The following is a 20,744-nucleotide window of genomic DNA, read 5'->3' as shown; positions in this document are numbered from 1 at the left end:
TATACAGCAGAACAGTAAATGGTACTTGCTGATTGGTCACTATGTGCCACTGGACCTGAAGGAAACCCTGCACTTTATATCCTTATCTATTTCCTTCTATACTTGGTGAAATTCAGTACACTATACAAATTGGAAAATTCAAGGAATTATAGGGGTAATTTTTAGACCCCAGACTGAAATGCAGTAGCACTAAGAAATTAGTGTTCATTCAGAAAGCACTTTTGTTAGGGGGCTGCACTCTGCGCCTGCTGGATAAAAAAAGTCACTGGTGAGTGCAGTGCTGGCTGGTGCATTTTATTTTTTTTTTTTTTTTTGGAGGTGTATTTTTAAGGGCACTTGAGCAGATTTATCAAGGGTCAAAGTGAAAATTCGAAGTAAAAAAAATTGAATTTAGAGCTATTTTTGTGTACTTCGACCAGGGAATAGTCCAAATTCAATTTGAATTTGAATAAAATTTGAAAATTCAAATATCGACATGTACTGTCTCTTTAAAACTTCGACTTAGACCATTCGCCATCTAAAACCTGCAGAATTGCTGTTTTAGCCTATGGGGTAACTCCTAGAACCTATATGGAGTCAATTAGTGGATTTGAAAAATCTAGGTTTTTTTTTTTTTTTTGTAAATACTTTGAATCCAATACGATCTTACTTCAATTTGAACGATCGAATACAGCTTATTCACTGGCAAAAAAAAAACGTAGATGTTTTTAATAAATTTCGAAGTTATGGGAGTTCAAAAAAACTCCCTTTACTTCGAAATTTGACCCTTGATAAATCTGCCCCTAAGTGTCTCCCTTTTGCCCACCCCTCCTGAATACAATGCTGAGTTGAAATGGACCAACTTTGCTGCCTTCATGGTAGGAAGCAAAGTGTAAACATGTTTTTGGACTTTTCCTCACTTTCTCACCCCTCCGCTGCAAATAGTATAATATTTTCCCATTTCTAAAAAAACATAAGGTCTATGTTTACCTACACCTTGTATAGGGATAGTCTTATAGAAGAAGCCATAGTAGCCATACTGCCATAAATAGCCATAGTAGATATTATAAGAAAGCTCTTTCATGTGTACATTCATGTACAAGTCACACTTTTGTAGTTGTACAATCTTGCTTTTCATTAAGTTCTCTATTGATTTTCTATATTCTTTTGCCAGTATATATTGTATTAGAACCAACTTCCCTAGCACAAGTGATTTTCTTGATTTTCAGCTGCACTAAGGATGCAAGGAAGTCTTCTCAGCCAAGTGTTAGGGGCTCAGAAATTCTTAGTTCAGCAGTAAGTTACTTGTGGCAATTGTCGAACAACGGTTCATGTCATTCTCAGCCAGTCACCGGGTGCTTAATGATAATAGCAGAGTTGTAATTCAGCAGTTGCTGGAGAGCGGCAGGTTGTTTATCCCTGGCTTAGATGGTATATTGCTGCAAACTCACTTATCTCTTTTTATTGCTTTCTCTAGAGAGGTGAGGAAGCGCTGTGACAACGAAGATGACAGGGGTTCCGTAACCAATCTTTCTGCCGTGACTGGCAGAAAACCAGCCCAAATGAAAAACTGCTGTAATGTCTAAACTTTCCCCATTTCAACAAATTAGCTTTCTAGTGCCATAGACTATCACTTACAACAGCATTTCGATTGTACATAAGCAATACCTGCCATTTCTGCTGCTTTCGCTTATCTTCCCCCAGCTGTGTACACTACGCTTGGGCCTGTGCATAGTGTTTCCTGTATACAGTACAGCTTCTGGACACACGGACATTGCAAGCAACGGACAATAAATATGCAGAGTATTTACCATTTCCCGGTTTCACGTGCTGTTTCAAAGTGCTTGTGAGCTCTTTTTTTTTAAATTTATTTATAAGTGTGACTTTATAAGCTTCATGGTTTTGTGCAAATGACATTTTGGGTTCCCAAGTACCATGTGAAAGACTTTCAATTTTACTGAAATTACGAGATCCCTCACTCATAATTTATTACAATTATTTTTTGTTGAAGTTTGCTTTGCTTTCCGTTTTTTATTTCATGTTATTATTCAACTGCTCAAAGTACACTGACGCACATATACTGTACACATATGAAGGACTTTTTGTTTAATGTTATAAAATAATAATTTATTCAACTAAACATAGTTGGCCCATAATAGGTGGTTAAATCTAAATCTTAGTAAAATCATATAAAATAACATGCCCTACAATGTCCAAATATGGACATTTGTCTGTCCAACATCTACAAGCCAGTGGTTATTATATGAAGCTGGTCCTTTTCCACTAGATTTTAAATAGTTTTTGGCATCTGCTTCCATCCAACCACAAAAGCACTAGCAAGGTGAGGAACTGATGTTTGGGATGTGGCCTGATGTCATTCTAAATGATCCCACAGGTGTTAACTTGGACTAAGCTTAGGCATCTGTGCAGGTTGGTCAAGTTTTTCCATTTTCATCTCTGCAAATCAGTTGAACATGGACCTTAATTTGTACATGGGAGCATTATGCTTTTAAAACAAAAAAGAACCTTGCCCAATAAATTGCCATAAATTAGGAAGCAAGAAGAATGTCATTGTATGACCTGTGTTTACTATGATGGCTTTAGCTTAAATAACCAATTCCAGAAAGGTTATCAACATACCGTATAGTGCATTCTCATATCATAGGTTATCCTTTCAGAATAATCCCAGCCTTACCAACAGATGAAACACAAAGAAAAAGGACTGTTGGCCACGAGGATCTATTTTACATGGTTATCAATACATTTTTGGCACTGACAAACTATTTTACTGGGCACAACACCGTTTATTTATAATGACATTATTGACCTGTACACGTGTGAATCTGGAGAACCATATCTTCAAGCTAAAGTTCCAGAAGGACAAATCTTTTTGGATACATATATATATGTATAGAGATATTCATGGCAGGCAAATGACCAATGGCAACAGCAGCTGCTCAGATGTCAGATGTAGTAAAACACATGACAGCATCTGGCATGTTAAAGGCAGGGATGAATGTAAGGAAATGGTTAATGCCTCAATAGGATGTTTGAGCTTCCATGTTCTATGCTAAATTGTTATGCAGGAAATCTGTAGGCATTAATTAAACCCATACAGTCAGCAGACTCCCTTCTCCTCTTTAAATATGTATAAATTGTTCCCTTGTAGAGCCTCTGCTTCCAGGTTTTGCATCTTTTTACATTATACAGAGACATTTGCATGATGTATATTGAAGATGTCACACAGAGATAATGTTGTTTCTCAATTTTTTACATTTTGATACCACTTAGACTTTTTGGTATTAGTCTGAATTAGAGGTTAATGTGGTTCGGGTATACTCGGTCCTGATCTTAGGTGATTACTGGACTGGTATTATTCTTGATTGTTATCTAGGAATTCTTAATTATTGGGTCCTTAAATTGGTTCAACTTATATCGACGGACTTCGTTTTAAGATATTTACAAGTGGATCATGAGAAAGTTCCATCCACCATAGTAGGTTGGTAAGAGTTAAATGTGGAATAATTTAGTTGCTCAGTATAGATATGATCCTGATTTTAGCATTTAACATTTGTTTTTAATTGAATCTGAACATCACAGTGTTTATTCGATTCATTATTTGACAATGATATTAGGTTTAGCTTCTGTATTTGACACAATATTTATTGCTCACTGTCACTTTAGTTGGTTGGTTACATGTTGCACACAACTAATTAGTTGGCAACATTTTATTACTTATATTGTCATAAGATAAAGTGATACATGTAACGCATTGGTTTTAATAGTTCACAAGAAATCACTGTAAAAAGGTGGATATTCAATTTGGTTTTATATTTTGTAAGCATTAATGTTTGTATTAATGAACTTATGATGCACTATGCACTTCATTCACTTTGACTAATTCGTCTCATTAATTACGTGGCACTTGTGGGTGGGACGACTGAGAGTGTGGGTATTTAAGTTGGTTAATGGTTTCTGTATGTACATCCTGACGACGGTCCCTAGCGAATCGAAACGCGCTGATGTCCGATTTTGCTGTGTAGTAAGGAATTTGCCTGAATTGGAATTTTGCAGTGAGTGTTTTCATTTCTCATATGATATACAATATATAGTGAATAAAGTACCCCCTCTTGTAAAATATAAGGATATTATAAGTTACTGAGGAGTTTCATGACCATATAAAAACACAAGAACTCACCGTTTATAACTGATGACATCAGAACTCACCATTTATAAGGATATAATTTACAAGATATTCATGGCTTTTGTGTATTATATATATATATTTATACAGTATAAATATATAGATATATCTATGGCAGGCAAATGACCCATGGCAACCGCAGCTGCTTAGATGTCAGATGTAGTAACACATGACAGCATCTGGCATGTTAAAGGCAGGGATGAATGTAAGGAAATGGTTAATGCCTCAATATGATGTTTGAGCTTCCATGTTCTATGCTAAATTGTTATGCAGGAAAGCTGTAGGCATTAATTATACCCATATAGTATCTCTGTCAGCAGATTCCCTCCTCCTCTCTAAATATGTATAAATTGTTCCCTTGTAGAGCCTCTGCTACCAGGTTTTGCATCTTTTTACATAGTACATAGACATTTGCATGATGTATATTCTGCAGGGCAAGTGACTAACTTTATTGCTAATTTACATACTGGATAAAAATGAACTTTTCTCAAGAGATCTTTTAATAAGGCTCCTGTGAAACTAAGGATCATCCTTTTTTCCTTTTGAATTATGGTTGTGCAGTCCCTGCTTGCTTTTAACCACACATCATGAGTGAACCTTAGAAGATGCAACGTTTCATAATGCTCTTGTGACCCATAGCAACCAATTAAATATTTGTGCATTACAAATACATTTTGCTGTTCCCCTTAAAGAGATACTGACATCAGAAAATAACCTTTTTTTAATAGCTATCATAACATAGTCTTTGAATACTATCTATAATGTTGCCATAAACGTATTTGCCTGATACTTTTATATTACCTTTCTTACTACCCTGTTCCTCTATGACGAGACTGCCATATTTGTGCAGCAGGAGTCTGTTAGCATTAGAATCTCTAACAAGTTGAGAAGGGGACAGTCAGGTTGGCAAAACAGTCAGGTTTGGGAACTTCAAATAATTAATTACAAATGCAGAACTATCAGCAAAAAACGATCAGCATGATCAGTAGGTAACGTTAAATGTAGATTAATATTTAGAAAAGAAATTTTTTAGTGTCAGTATAACTTTAAAGGAGAAGTATTATAGTATTTTAACCATTAGCTCACTTTGCACAGCCCCTTCTGCCTCCTCAAAAAATATATCAACCATAGTTTCTATTGCTCATCCTTCGTTTAGTGATTACCAATGTGGAAGCTTTTGACTGGAAGAGAGATGAACAAACATTGACTGACAACCTCTTTAGTATATATACAAATATGTATATTAAGATGATGGCGTTACAATTACAAGGGAAATAAATTGCATACAGTATTTACCACTAGACCAGCACAGGTTTGCAGTGGCGGCTGGCTGGGAAGTTGCTGCTGGTGATGGGGGATTGGTGGCACTAGCCGTGGTGGTGGGACCCTGAGGTCACAGTTTCTAGAGGTCCCCAGGTACCCCATTCCAACACTATGAATGAAGTTTGTTTTTAGATGAGCTTTCCATTTAATGGAACATTCCATTTCAGGGTTTAACCTGTTTAAAAAAAACGTGGCTTCCTATTTCCTTCCCATTTTTCTACAAGGAAATTTTACTACCCTGTGGTCACTAAAGAGGGCCATATACTTTCTGATCTGTTTGTTTGGCAACCTCATCTGACTTGGCCGCCCAAGTACAAGGTCAAATCACATAAATTGGGACCTAATTAGATGAAAACCACAACAGCTAACTGATGCTTTCTGACCAATTTTGGCCCAATGGCTAGGCTCATTTGTGGGCCCTACAGATGGACCAATATGATGCTGACTCATTCGTGAAGGAGTGACCCTAGCAACCATATTGCAAAAATTGCAATCTGTAGATTTACTGAATAAAAAGCTAAATAATAAAAATTGAAAACCAATTGCAATTTGTCTCAAAATATCACTCTCTGCATCATACTAAAAATGAATTGAAATGTGTACAACCCGTTTAAGGCATCAGAAATCACCTGTCGGGCAATAAGCAATCGTGGGGCAATACCTTTTTTCAACAATTACTGATATACAGTAGAACCCCCCATTTTGCGGTCTTCAGGGGACCAGAAAATTTAAAATAAGGGAAATGCATTATGTATTGGTGGGACCAGAAAAAAACATGTAAAATGAAGGAAAACATAAAATCAGGTTATTTTAAGCTGAGGTTTCACTGTATGCAAAAGTGGTGTTGCATGTTTGAGTCTGTGCTATATAAGTCTTACAGTGCAAGATAAATACAATAAACCAACCACCAAGGGGTATAAAAAGTGGTCCCTTGGTCTCCAAACCAGCGCCGGATTTGTTTGGCGGCCATCCCTAGGCCGCGTGGTCTGACCAGGCTGCCGCGCAGTCCTAGTGTCCACCTACACTTCCCAGCGTGCCGGCGAAAAAGCACCGGCGCAGCTGGTGTAATATGCACACGTCCCCATAATGCGGCTGGGCGGCATGCCGCCCCTATTTTTTGCCACCCTAGGCCCGGGCCACAAATCCGGGCCTGCTCCAAACCTCACAATCCCTCAGGTCGTCATTTATCAACACTGGGCAAATTTGCCCCTGGGCAGTAACCCATGGCAACCAATCAAATCGTTGGATTCATTGTTCTACTTGCAGCTGGCTTTAAAAAGCTAATCAGTGATTGGTTACTATGGGTAATTGCCCATGTGCAAATTTGCCCAGTGTTGATAAATGACGTCCAGTCACTCTCGTTAGATCTGCCTACCATTTCAATGTTAATACTTAAAGCATAAACCAGCACATGCATCTGGCACTCATGCGGTTAACCAGTAACCTCTAAAAATATTGATCAGTTTTTATTTCTACTGCAGAATAAATATTTTATTCAGGCTGCAATGAGAATATGGAGTCTTTAACAAGCAAGTTTGAATTGGTCCTCATTTTTCATGTTATTTTTTAAATTGCATATTCTGATAACATCACTTTATCATGGTCAGTTAAGGGCTATTTGCTTTCAGTGCTGTGCCTTACTTTCCCATCTGAGTTATAACAAGATTGTGTTTGCACATTTACTATGGCTGATGAGAACTGCAAAGCACAGGTGGCTTCAGATTGTTATTTATGAGTATATCCACGGTCATTAATAACTCAGAAGAACCAGAAATAATCAAACACACAGTTTGGCAGCTAAGGACACTCAACTGTTAGGGTAATGCATTTGTAAATTGTAACTTTATTAAACCAGCTTCATAGTTTTCCTCATTAGGTATTGTGAAAATGTGTTTATTTCATACAATATATATATATATATAGTGAATAACGTATAAGTTTCATGACCATATAAAAATACGAGGCAAAAGGCAGAGTGTTTTTATACAGGTCATGGAACTCCGAGGTAACTTCTAATATCCTCATATTTTGCAACTGGGGGTACTTTATTTATTATAATACACAAATTTAAATGAGTCATGTGACAGAAATGAGCTCACTGTTTATAACTGGTGACATCAGAACTCACCATTAAGGATATAATTTACAAGATATTCATGGCTTTTGTGTATTATATATAAATTAAGAGCTTCAAATATAATATGAACACATATCTCTGCTCCATATCTGTCTGTTACTCAGATGTCAGAGCATGACAAGTTTAAACATATGTATGTATTTGTAACCTGCACACATATCCTTATATAATACACAAAAGCCATGAATATCCTGTAAATTATATCCTTATAAACGGTGAGTTCTGATGTCATCAGTTATAAACGGTGAGTTCTGATGTCATTTCTGTCACATGACTCCCTAAAACATGTGTATTATAATAAATAAAGTACCCCCAGTTGCAAAATATAAGGATATTAGAAGTTACCTCGGAGTTCCATGACCTGTATAAAAACACTCGGCCTTCGGCCTCGTGTTTTTATATGGTCATGAAACTCCTCGGTAACTTATAATATCCTTGTATTTTACAAGAGGGGGTACTTTATTCACTATATATGCTGCTTAGTGATGTCATCAGTTATTACTGCCACTTTTGTCATGTGACTCATTAACATGCATGTATTCTAACATATGATACACCCCTTTGTGTAAATTATGAAAATGTAAAGATATTAGCAGTCACTTCAAAGTTCCATGAGTTGTATAAGAGTACTCAATCTGAGTATATATAGTTTTTGGATTCCTTGGTGTATTCTAATATCCCTATAATTTAATCTATCTATCTATCTATTATATATATATATATATATATATATATATATATATATATATATATATATTGTATATACACACACATATACAGTACTTATATATCTTCGCTTTTTCTTTGTAGAATTAGATTTGGCTTTCATTTCCAACAGTTTATCTCTAGAGAGTAGAACTGGCCACATGAAGTGTATTGTTCTTCCTTTGTAAAAATCAATTCACAATGATTTTCTGCCATTGTCATTCAGGCTGCAAATCAAATTTGACCTTGGGGCTTTAATGAAAAGAGCCACATAGCGTGTCTGGGACACTGCACTTATAAATCTTTTAAGGGAGTTCTAGAATTTTTCACTTTAATTATTCTGCCAGCCCTTTGATCTTTAAATCCTAAATGTCATTGGTGTGAAACAGTCAGGTAACAATACTCACATTTTACTCTTGTTCTGTCCTTTTTTTAATGCTTTAAAACAGTTCAAAATGAATGTGTGCCCTTATCTTTTAGGTTCTTGATATAAACTTAGCATTCCTTGAGTTGCACCACGAGGGGGCAGCAAAAGCTAAGATAACGTTTTCTGCAATTAGAAAATATGTTCTACCTACAGTATTTGGCTTGAGCTGAGTAAAATGATGGAAATCGGTTCACTTTGGGTTGAGAATATACAAAAAAACTAAGAAAACCGAAACATTCTCAAAACATTTATTAATGTCTGGGGTAGTGTGTGAATATTAAATTTAGACTCCACTATTAAAAAATAAAAATTATAAACAGGCAGTGTAGCAAACTTGTGTTGTATGTACACAGAAAGTCTACTCTTCTCCCATTAGTGTGCAGTGTGCTTTTAGAAGGAACATAAAACTGGGGAAACGATATAGGCTTTAGCTCCCATGTGGCAGGCTCATGAGAAACACCCGTCCTCGGTCCTCACACTGGGGACACACAAGGTTTACAACTGGCATCCAACCCTAAGGGCAACCTTTCCTTCTAGGCTGAAACTCAGATCTGTCCAGCTGAACACAAAACACAGTTTCACATTAAATACTGCACTCTTCCTGCTGTCTCTCTTAGCCTGTCTCTGGTTCTGACTGGCTGCTGCAACAGGGGCTCCCTTTATCAGTTCTGTCTGTAACTACAGAGGAAGCAGACCCTGCAATTCCAGGGGGGCCCAGGAGTGTAGAGGGCCTTGTGAGGCCCTAATTGATGAGCAATTTTAACATAACTTGGTAGAATAGGCAAATTTATCAATATTTGGGGGCCCTAAATTGAATTTGTTGTGGGGTCGGGTAAAATCTATTTACGCTACTGTCTGTAACCCTGTGCATTTGGCTTCAAAGTCAGGCACTCCCCTGGGTCCTCCTCTTCTCCCAGGGATGCATTGAGGCGCCCAGCCAATCGGATGGCTATCCAGCCTGTAACCGGGCTGTATGATGTCACAGACAGAAAAACGGGAAGAACTTCTGATTCCCTGTCTTCACACACACACACACATATATATATATATATATATATATATATATATATATATATATATATATATATATATACACATATGCAGTGTGTGTGTGAAGACCAATAGAGGCTGATTATTGGGGTGGCTTCATTTTTTATAAACTAGGGAATCCTAACCTCAAGGCCAAATACTGAACCACTAAGGGACTACTCCCAACTGTAATAGAGGCCCAGTCTTTAGCTGGCCAAAACCCTCATGGAGGCTACATGAATTCAAGGTTGGCCAAATTCCCCCTCCACAAACGGAAATACAAGACTCTATTGAGGTAATAATGGATACTATATCTTTACAGCTTTATTGACAGGCAAATCTAGAGCTGAATGAATTACAGTTATGGTCATTTATTTGTATGGAAACCACAGACTGGGATGATGCTTACATGGAATACAAAAATATAATTAAGCTAAAATAGTACTTTTCATCCACATGTACGTGAATACAAATCTGCTAGGTTGCATTTCACAAATGACAATAGTATCTTAATCATGATCCTAATTGTAAATACATGATTATTTAATGCATACTAATGGTATGCATGTACTCTCCTAATTGATTGCTGCCTTTTGGGAATGATACACCTGCACAGGGTTTTAAATGAGTTCCTCTAGTCTCTCAGTGAAACACTGTTTTGATGAGAGCGATAATGATGCAGCACAACCTTTGGCCAATACTTAACTTGCAATATTGATTTAGCAAAACTGTTTTCTGAATAAACATAGCAACTTTTTCTCTTTGATGATTTTTGTTTAGTTTTTTAATGAGAGGCTGGGGCCATGAACATGAGTGTACAGAGTACAGACTACACTGCAACTTCTAGCCTTTCAACTGCTCCCCAACGTACATGATTGTCGTTTTTTAAAGTATAGAAATATATAGCCTATGAATTTAGATTATAAACTCTGTGGGGGCAGGGTCTTTATTTATTTCTTAAAGTGAAATGTATTTCTATTTATTTCTACATGTTTATTTATTGCAGAGAAAAAAGATCCTTTTCCCCTGCCCTGGTTGTTTAGTTTAGTGGACTTACAGGCCAGATTTAGAGATGGCAGCAGAGGTTCATGCTTATGTTTCTAGTTCCCCAAACATTGTGCCCTTGGCATATTCCATTTCTGCATGCCTATTGTTCCAGACCTGAGAAGTAGGATGGTAATTAGCATGCAAAATATATTTGCAAAAGTAGTATAACCTGCCACATTCACAACAGTTTAATCCCCATTTACAGTGTCGGACTGGCCCACCAGTATAACAGGAAAACTCCCGGTTGGCCCAAATGTCAGTGGGCTTTCCTGCTTCTAACGATGTGGACTGTTTCATGGTCATTACTACTTCTGTATGGGAACAGAGAGGCTAAATAGATAGAATAATAATTAATAGAATAGAAAGAAAAGGGATTTGAAGTATAGAGGTTGAGTGAGGTGAGGTGAGGAAGAAGAGTAATAGAGGAGAGTGGGCCCATGGACTAAGGTTTTCTGGTGGGCCCTTGGCATCCCAGTCCGACACTGCCCATTTAAATGCACTTACCACAACTTCATCAGATGAAGATTTTTATATATTTACTTTCTCTTGGATATTTTTTTCCATGAAAGGAGCTCAGGGATACCAATAGCCATTCTAATATATTGGCACATCAGAATGGGTTTGAACCACTTTACTTATTGAGATTCCTCGTCAAGATTTTTCAAGATTACTATTAAAGTCTATGGGAACCTAGTGAAGTTCTTATGTGTCAGGGCGTTTTGACCCATCACAATCTATAAAACAATAAATTAGTCAGGCACAAATTTATGATGAATTTCCAAGTTTTGCTGCCGGCAAATAAAATAGCAAAACTGCTGCGAACAATCCGTCAGAATAGTCACATGCATAAACATTGCCACGCGTCAAAATTATTCGGACGCCCATTGACTTTGACGCATTTGGCCAAAATTGTAATGGAATCTTCTGACCTGCTCCAAGATGGCGTCCAAAATGGCGATTCCTCTTCCCTGCACATGGTTCCGGCTGGTCGCAATCCTCCTGCATCATCTCCTTCTCGCCCTGTGATTGGTCGCCGGCGACGGAACGGACGCCGGCGTCAGAATCGGGCGCCGGCGTCAAGGCGTCAGCGTGGGGACGCTGGCGTCTGCGTCTGACGCAAGCGCGTCAATTTTGGCGCCAATAGACTGGACTATAAAGACCCTCATTTCCTTCCTGACCTTGCCCAATTATAGGTCTATTTCATATAGTTCCTGGGTGCGATATATTCTGTCTTGATCTTCCGTGTTTTGAACCTTTGCCTGTTATCGACTTTGAATCTGTGCTGCCTGTCTTGACCATCCTGCCTGTTTAACGACCATTCTTTGATAAACCCTTTTCTGTACTGCGAACCTGATTTGTTGCTTCCTCTTTGGTCCTTACTTCTACTGCGCCTTCGGGCATTACAGTATAATTGGGCCATGGACCCCTCGGAGGAGGCCCAAGTACCCCTCGATGTCGGAGGGGCCATTCGGGGGTTGGCTTCTCGCATGAAATCCTATGAAGCCCAGCAGTCTCAAATTGGCCAGGCTATTGATGTTATCCTGGAGAAATTGACTGCCATGTCTCCTGCGGCTCCTGCGGCTGCGCCTGTTCCTGCCATTCCTGCTCCTCTCCAGGTGTCTGAACCTCGTGTTCCCGCTCCACCTCTTTTCAGCGGAGACCCAAAAGCTTGTCGAGGTTTTATTAACCAATGTGAAATTCAATTCACTCTGCAGCCAGGCCAGTTCGTCTCCGAGCAAGCCAAGGTTGGTTATGTCATCTCCCGTCTGCAGGGGAAGGCTCTGGAATGGGCATCACCCCTTTGGGAGAAGAGAGACCCGCTGATCGACAACGCCGGGGCTTTTCTCCAAGAACTCCGGACGGTGTTTGATGCTCCAGGTCGTACTACTGCAGCCTCGGCTCGACTGTTCCAGCTTCAACAAGGCACTCGCTCAGTCCCCGAGTATGCCATTGAATTTCGTACTCTGGTGGCAGAGACCTCCTGGAATAACGATGGTTACCACGCGGCCTTTTACAACGGCTTGGCTATACGCATTAAGAATGACCTCGTTTCCCGGGAAATTCCTTCTCGGTGGGAGGATCTGGTGGCCTTGGCGGTGAAGGTGGATACCCGGCAGAGGGAGTTCCAGCTCGAACTCGACCGAGAGCGTACAAAAAGGTACCCCCGGTTCCAACCTACTTTGGCCCCCCGCTTCCAGAGACCCCTGCTTTTCAATCCTGTTCCCCCAGTGCTTCCTCCTGCTCCTATGGATTCTGCTTCTTCCTCCTTGCCGGCTGAAGAACCCATGCAGATTGGGCGGGCCCGTCTGTCCGAACAGGAGAAACTCCGGAGAAGGGCGGCCGGTCTATGCCTTTACTGTGGGGGTAAAGCCCACTTTGCCCAGGAGTGTCCAGTGAAGCCGGGAAACGCCAAAGCCTAGGTAAGCATGGGGAGACTTACCTGGGTGGGATTTGTCATTCTCCCCATTCCTCTGCTCTACGTTTCCTTCTTCCGGTGCAGATCCAGCTTGGCTCTCTAAAGTTTTCTTCACAAGCCTTTCTAGATTCCGGTGCTGCAGGAAACTTCATGGACCGAACCTTTGCAGGACGCCATTCCATCCCTCTTCAACCCTTGGCTGTTCCTCTTCGTGTCCTGGCGATTGATGATCGTCCCCTGTCGTCTGCCTTCATCTCGCATTCTACCCAGGAACTTTCCTTCAAGGTGGGCACCATGCATTTGGAGAGACTATCCTTCCTCCTCATTGATTGCCCTTCCACTCCGGTTGTCCTGGGACTGCCATGGTTATGTGTACACAATCCAGTCATTGACTGGTCCTCATTGCAAGTTTCCAGATGGAGTCCTTTTTGTTTACAAAACTGCCTACCCACTGTTCCGGTTGTCAAAGTTTCTTCTGTGTCCTCTAATTCCTCTATTCCCTCTGTGTACCAAGCATTTTCCGATGTATTTAACAAGTGTTCCGCTGAGACTCTTCCTCCCCATCGGCCTTACGATTGCCCTGTGGAACTTCTATCCGGCTCTATGCCCCCCAGGGGCCGCACCTACCCACTCTCCCCTTCGGAAACTTCTGCTATGAAGTTATACATCCAGGAGAATCTCCAGAGAGGATTCATCCGTCCTTCCACCTCCCCTGCTGGAGCAGGTTTCTTCTTTGTTGAGAAAAAGGATGGTAGTTTGCGGCCCTGCATCGACTACAGAGGACTCAACAAGATCACAGTTAAAAACAGGTACCCTCTTCCTCTTATTTCTGAACTGTTCGATCAGCTTAGGGGTGCCAATATCTTTACAAAGCTGGATCTTCGGGGGCATACAATCTTATCCGGATCCGTGAAGGGGACGAGTGGAAGACCGCCTTTAATACCCGTGATGGACATTACGAGTATTTGGTCATGCCCTTTGGTCTCTGTAATGCTCCTGCGGTCTTCCAGGAGTTCGTTAATGATATTTTTCGGGATTTGTTGGGTCTATGTGTGGTCGTTTATCTAGATGACATTCTTGTTTTTTCTAAAGACCTTTCGGAACATCGTGCCCATGTACGTGAGGTCCTCTCCAGACTAAGGAAGAACAGTCTCTTTGCTAAATTGGAGAAATGCACCTTTGAAGTCTCTTCCATTTCTTTCCTTGGCTATATTATTTCTCCTCTAGGTTTCAAGATGGATCCTGCCAAAGTGTCTGCAATCCTGGACTGGCCTCTTCCTACCAGTGTCAAAGCCATTCAGAGGTTTGTTGGCTTTGCCAATTATTACAGACAGTTTATAAAAAATTTTTCTTCCAGACTCTCTCCAATTCTGGCCCTGATTCGTAAGGGGGGCAAACCTCAACACTGGTCTCCCCAAGCCCTGGAATCCTTCAAGTCCCTCAAAGAGGCCTTTTCTTCCGCTCCAATTCTTCGGCACCCGGATCCCCTACAACCCTTCTTCATGGAAGTTGACGCCTCTGATGTCGGAGCTGGTGCAGTCTTATCACAGAGATCGATCTCTGACGGTAAACTTCATCCTTGTGCGTTCTTTTCTAAAAAATTTTCTGCCCCTGAACAGAACTATGATGTGGGGAATCGGGAACTACTCGCCATCAAATTAGCCTTGGAGGAATGGAGACACTTACTGGAGGGTTCTTCGGTTCCTGTGACGATTTTTACCGACCATAAAAATCTTGAGTTCATCCAAACCCTCAAACGTCTGAATCCCCGACAAGCCAGGTGGGCACTTTTCTTTTCCCGTTTTAATTTTGTCATTACTTTTCGTCCTGGCTCCAGAAACAGGAAGGCCGATGCCTTATCCAGAAGCTTTATTCCCGAAGATTCTGTGTCCAAGGAACCTGAACCTATTGTACCCTCTATCAAGATTATTGCTGCCTTGTTCCCTTCCTGTGCCTCCCAATTGTTGTCCGCTCAAGATTCTGCTCCTGCGGAAACTCCTCTTGGTGTTGCTTTTGTCCCTCCTGAATTTCGTCTTACTATTTGTCTCAGTCTCATTGTTCCAAACAGGCTGGTCATCCTGGAATTCAGAAGACGACCGAGCTTTTGTCTCGTCTAGTATGGTGGCCAACCTTAAGAAAGGACGTTAAAGATTTTGTCTCCTCATGTTCCACGTGTGCTGTGTCTAAATCCGGACATTCTCCTCCCAAGGGTTTTCTTCTTCCACTACCCATCCCATCTCGACCCTGGACTCATCTCGCCATGGACTTTATTGTAGATTTGCCCATTTCCTCCGGCCACACTGTCATTTGGGTTGTTATCGACAGATTCAGTAAGATGGCTCATTTCACTCCTCTCCGCAAACTGCCTTCCGCTCCAGAACTTTCTGAACTATTTATTAAACATATTTTTCGCCTCCATGGCTTTCCTGCAGAAATTGTGTCCGATCGTGGCCCCCAATTTGTGTCTAAGTTTTGGAGGTCACTGTGTAAAGCTTTAAATATTTCTCTTCAATTTTCTTCTTCTTATCATCCTCAGTCCAATGGTTCCGCTGAACGTGTTAACCAGGCCTTGGAGCAATTTCTTCGTTGCCATGTATCCTTGTGTCAAGACGACTGGTCGGACCTTCTTCCCTGGGCGGAGTTTGCTCATAACAATTCTTTTCATTCTTCTTCCCAGAAATCTCCTTTCTTCTGTGTGTATGGCCGGAACCCATTGGCATTCCCTCAGGATCTCTTACTCACAAACGTTCCTGCTGCTAATGATCAAGCCGCTCATATGCTGGCCATTTGGCAGGCCACCACTGCTAATTTGGAAAAAAGTTCGTCCTCCCAGAAGAAGTTTGCCGACAGGAAAAGAATTGCCGCTCCACCCTATGCTCCTGGTGACAAGGTCTGGTTGTCTACACGGAATATTCGCCTCAAGATTCCCACTCCCAAGCTTGGCCCCAAATTCATCGGTCCCTTTCCCATCATCGAGGTCATCAACCCTGTGGCAGTTCGTCTTCTTCTTCCTCCCGAGATGCGGATCCCTAATGCTTTTCATGTGTCTCTCCTTAAACCTGCAGTGTCTTCCTCCTCTTCTTCTTCCACAGCTCCTGTTGTTATCGATGACCATCTAGAATTTGAAGTCAGCAGGATTCTGGACTCTCGTTTTTCCAGGGGCGCTCTCCAGTATCTTGTTGAATGGAAGGGTTTCGGTCCCGAGGAATGCTCTTGGGTGAAAAAATCTGATGTCCATGCCCCCATCCTTGTTCGCAGGTTTCATAGGCAGTTTCCTTCTCGTCCTGGTCCCGGTGGTCCTGAGGCCCCCCCTAAGGAAGGGGGTACTGTAATGGAATCTTCTGACCTGCTCCAAGATGGCGTCCAAAATGGCGATTCCTCTTCCCTGCACATGGTTCCGGCTGGTCGCAATCCTCCTGCATCATCTCCTTCTCGCCCTGTGATTGGTCGCCGGCGACGGAACGGACGCCGGCGTCAGAATCGGGCGCCGGCGTCAAGGCGTCAGCGTGGGGACGCTGGCGTCTGCGTCTGACGCAAGCGCGTCAATTTTGGCGCCAATAGACTGGACTATAAAGACCCTCATTTCCTTCCTGACCTTGCCCAATTATAGGTCTATTTCATATAGTTCCTGGGTGCGATATATTCTGTCTTGATCTTCCGTGTTTTGAACCTTTGCCTGTTATCGACTTTGAATCTGTGCTGCCTGTCTTGACCATCCTGCCTGTTTAACGACCATTCTTTGATAAACCCTTTTCTGTACTGCGAACCTGATTTGTTGCTTCCTCTTTGGTCCTTACTTCTACTGCGCCTTCGGGCATTACAAAAATAGGCACATGTCTAACAATTGTCGCAGGTGTCGAAATTGACGCACGTCAAAATAATTTTGACGCCCAATGACTTTGAATTCGCCCATCACTAATGATAAATACCAATACACGAGAATAAAAAAAAGCAAAAAAAAAAGATCTGTGATGTTTCCACAAGAAAAATCAAGAATCATTTTCAAATTTTAATAAATCAGTCCTTAAATGTTTCTGGATGGTGCCAAGTCTATAGTTTCATGAAATGTTAGTTTTATAAGTTTAGTTTTAAAAGATTCAACAAACACAATTAAATGTTGGTTGCACATGAATAGCACAGTATTTTTAGGACATCACTAGCGTTACGGTCTCTTGAAACGAAGACATTTTTAGGTCTGCTTTAGAAAGTCATGTTCATATGATTGTATTGTGTTGCTTCAGTAACTCCAGAGCATTTATCCATGTAATAGCATGGCCTTCTGCTTCACTGATTGCAAAACCCTCATGCCTCAATGACTGCTTGATACGATACGCTCAAAATATTGCACACTTTATTCTAGGTGTTTAAATATTTATAGAAAGGCATGTCAGTAAACTTTTTTTTCCACTAAAAAAATCATTTTGACTCGTAGCATATTTTAAACATAAGAATACTTTAATGTCCTACATAATTTAGACTAATGTTCTTGTTCCCATAATGGAAATCACATACGGTTATATATATCCTTAAATGGATTCAGATTTCTTAATAAACATTCATTGCTTGCTTATGAATGATGTGTGCGTGAAGAAATTGTGGGAATCACGTGTAAACAAGTGAAAGGTAACTTTTCATCCAAATGTGAAGGTGCTTTTATATAAGAAAGACATTTTGCATCATATGCTAGTTCTTGTCATGCAAATGCTATTTTCAAGGCAAATTCCTTGCATGGCATGGAATGAAACCTAATAATTGTTTAATCCTCTGAGACAGCATCAAGGAATAGAGACCACCAATGCATACGACTATCAGACAAAAACTCAAATGCCCCTTTGGTATCAATCTGTTGGTGTGCAGACGCATGGGAAAGACAAGAAGCAATCTATTAAAGCTCAGATCTTTCCATTTTATCTTGACATGAATTTGTTCTCGGATGCTGGTTTGTTTTCCTGCGGCCATCGCCTCTCGTTACTCTTTATGGTAATTGAAGCTGGGCTCAAAAGACCTCAGAGGCTTGTGTCTTCTCTTCACATGAATGACAATTCAGTGATAAACTTGAACTTAAATTTACTGAGGCGTAACTGAGGGTTCATTTGATAGCTTGCATTTTCCGGCAGCACTGCAGGGTTTCTGGGGCACATGAGTGAGATTGTTAATGTCCTGTGAAGGAAAACAATAACACATTTCATTAATGCATTCATGTGTGAAGCATCTATTAGTACGGCTGGAGGTATTAATGACGTTATGCTTTAAACTGACATGTGTGGCATGACAGGAATTGCAAGGTCTGATGAGAACAGATGACAAGATAAGCAAATATTTGAATGGCTTCATTTACCTTCAGGTCAAACAGTGGGGGTAAGGTTCTGTAAATCCTGGGAGATATTGCTTCTGGTTCAGGTTGAATTGATCTATACAATGCAGAAAGATAGCAATCCACAGTAAAATACTTATGAAGGCAGGGAAAAAAAAACAGAAATGTATAATGGTAATTATCAGTGATGATGGCAGGCTGTTATCAACATACACAAAAAGGCCTTTGAGTGGTTATTTGCCTGGTAGCCCAGCAATTTGTAAAGAAAATGCCCTTGATAAAACAAATGGCATATAACTTTTTAAAAATGATAATTTATATTTACATGTTATTAACCTTAATTATGAGGCTGTTGTGATTTGTAGTTTAATATAAGTCGGAGTGTTATATAATAGACAGCCCTGTCTTTTTGTTTGTTTAGGGTTTCATCCTAGCCTTCCCACAGTTCTTAAGCCTACTTATGTGTATACTCGAACTTCAGTGTGTCTTCTGTCAGAGCATGACACAATTGTAGCCAACAGCTTGCTGAGTTTTTTTTTAACAGCTTACTAAATATTTATTTTTACTTTGAGATCAATCAGAGCTGGTGGGAAACTGTCTGTTGACATTCACAGCAGTCCATGCATAACAATGCAGAATAGTGTTTCCGTAAGCCAGACAGAAGAGACTTAGGATTCAATACTAATTACATATATCAAGGGCTGGCAGGATCTGGGAAATGTAGTTCTGCAACAACTGGACTGGAGAATGTTCCCTATATCTCCTTTGGGGTTTGTATTCCGACATATCCCTCATGGCCTACAATTACTGTTACATACAGTATATATTTGCTTGCTAGTCTATGAATTTGCACGCAGTATATGTACATACATATTTGGCCTTGGCCTAGTGGCTTTTGATCTGAAAATAGATTTTCTTGCACAATAAAAGAAAACGATTCTAAATAAGTTTTTAATATACATTCATTAAAAAATGTGCAAGTTGTTTGTAAATGCAATTATTGTTAGTATTTATAATTACATTTTCTTTCACTGTTCAAAAGATAGTTTATGGGTGGAGAAGCCCATTAAATAGCAAATACTTACTGTATGAATGTGTAAGGAGGTGAAGCTTAAGAGTTTCATTTTCAAAAGGGAGGAGTGTAATAGGGGTGAAATGTAATGTGCTAAATGTAACTGTGTAATTAATGGTTGATACATATGTATTTGGGTTGGCCACTAGGGAGAGTTAGAGGAAAACAACTGTCGAGAGAGGCACCAGTGGGTGGAGAATAGTAAGTTATAAAAGGGAAGGTTTCAGGAAGTGATTCATCATGGGAAGCAAGATGAGGGCAGTGCAGCAGTAGAGTCATCTCCTGGAAGAGGTACTGAGCTTAGGTAGTGTGAGTTCTAGTGGTGTAATAGTAGGATCTAGGAAATGTAAGACAGAAAGGTAACTAGCATGAGCAGCTATGGCCCCAACTAGGAGTTAGTGGGCATAGTGTTTCCAGCTGGAATCCTGCCAGCCAGGGCTGAGGAAAGGCTAGGTCAGGAGAGTGAGCCGGCCAGGACCCAAGAGGGGTGCCTGTGAGCGTGTGTCCACCCTGCCAATGTGAAGTTATGGATTATGTCAAATGGAATGCTGATAGATTGAGCCCTGTCAATGTGCTGCTACTTAAATGAAGGCTGTGACAAATAAAGAGAATGTGATTGAACTGCAACTCTGCCTAGTGTGCTTCACTCAATGGTTCCCCCACACAAATGGTCGGTAGTACATCAAGGCTACGGGTAAGGCACAGGAGACATTAAAAGGCAGGATTATGATGCAGAGGCCCATGACTGTTGGTGAATAAAGGCACCTGTGCAGCAGGAAATTGTGCCTAATGGTATTCTTTACCCACATTTGGAATTATTAAATTGTCATTCATGGCAAAGTCCAATCCAAATGTCTAAAGTCAGATGTTTTCTATGGCTTAAAACAAAGCCATTTGTAATGGTAAAGGTCTTGAAGTCAAATCATTGACCAAGAAAGGCTAAGGATCAGGTCAGCCAGGAATAGTAAGTCTGTAGGTAGCTTTATTAAAAGCAGAAAGACAAATGTATCTCCATGCGTCTTCAGAATCTAAATATAGGGGGAACTCTGTGTGTAGCATATGCATACCTCTGTAAAATAGAAACATTAAGC

The 20,744-nt window shown here is 40.5% G+C and overlaps 1 protein-coding gene across 1 annotated transcript in view; it reads left to right on the top strand.

Annotated features, from left to right (window-relative positions):
* Positions 1 to 1,794, top strand: part of MGC147600.S (RAS and EF-hand domain containing S homeolog) — a 49,353-nt gene extending 47,559 nt beyond the window's left edge. Inside the window, exon 17 of the mRNA XM_018243864.2 lies at positions 1,457 to 1,794. Within this exon, the coding sequence (XP_018099353.1) occupies positions 1,457 to 1,565 (109 nt within the window). The 3' untranslated portion in view covers positions 1,566 to 1,794. The remainder of the gene's footprint in view (positions 1 to 1,456) is intronic.
* Positions 1,795 to 20,744: the final 18,950 nt, after the last annotated feature.

The sequence above is a fragment of the Xenopus laevis genome, chromosome 1S (genome assembly GCF_017654675.1).
Source record: "Xenopus laevis strain J_2021 chromosome 1S, Xenopus_laevis_v10.1, whole genome shotgun sequence".
NCBI classification, from domain to species: Eukaryota; Metazoa; Chordata; class Amphibia; order Anura; family Pipidae; genus Xenopus; species Xenopus laevis.
The sequence above is the reverse complement of the archived record's forward strand: the minus strand, read 5'-3'. Positions and strand labels throughout refer to the sequence as shown.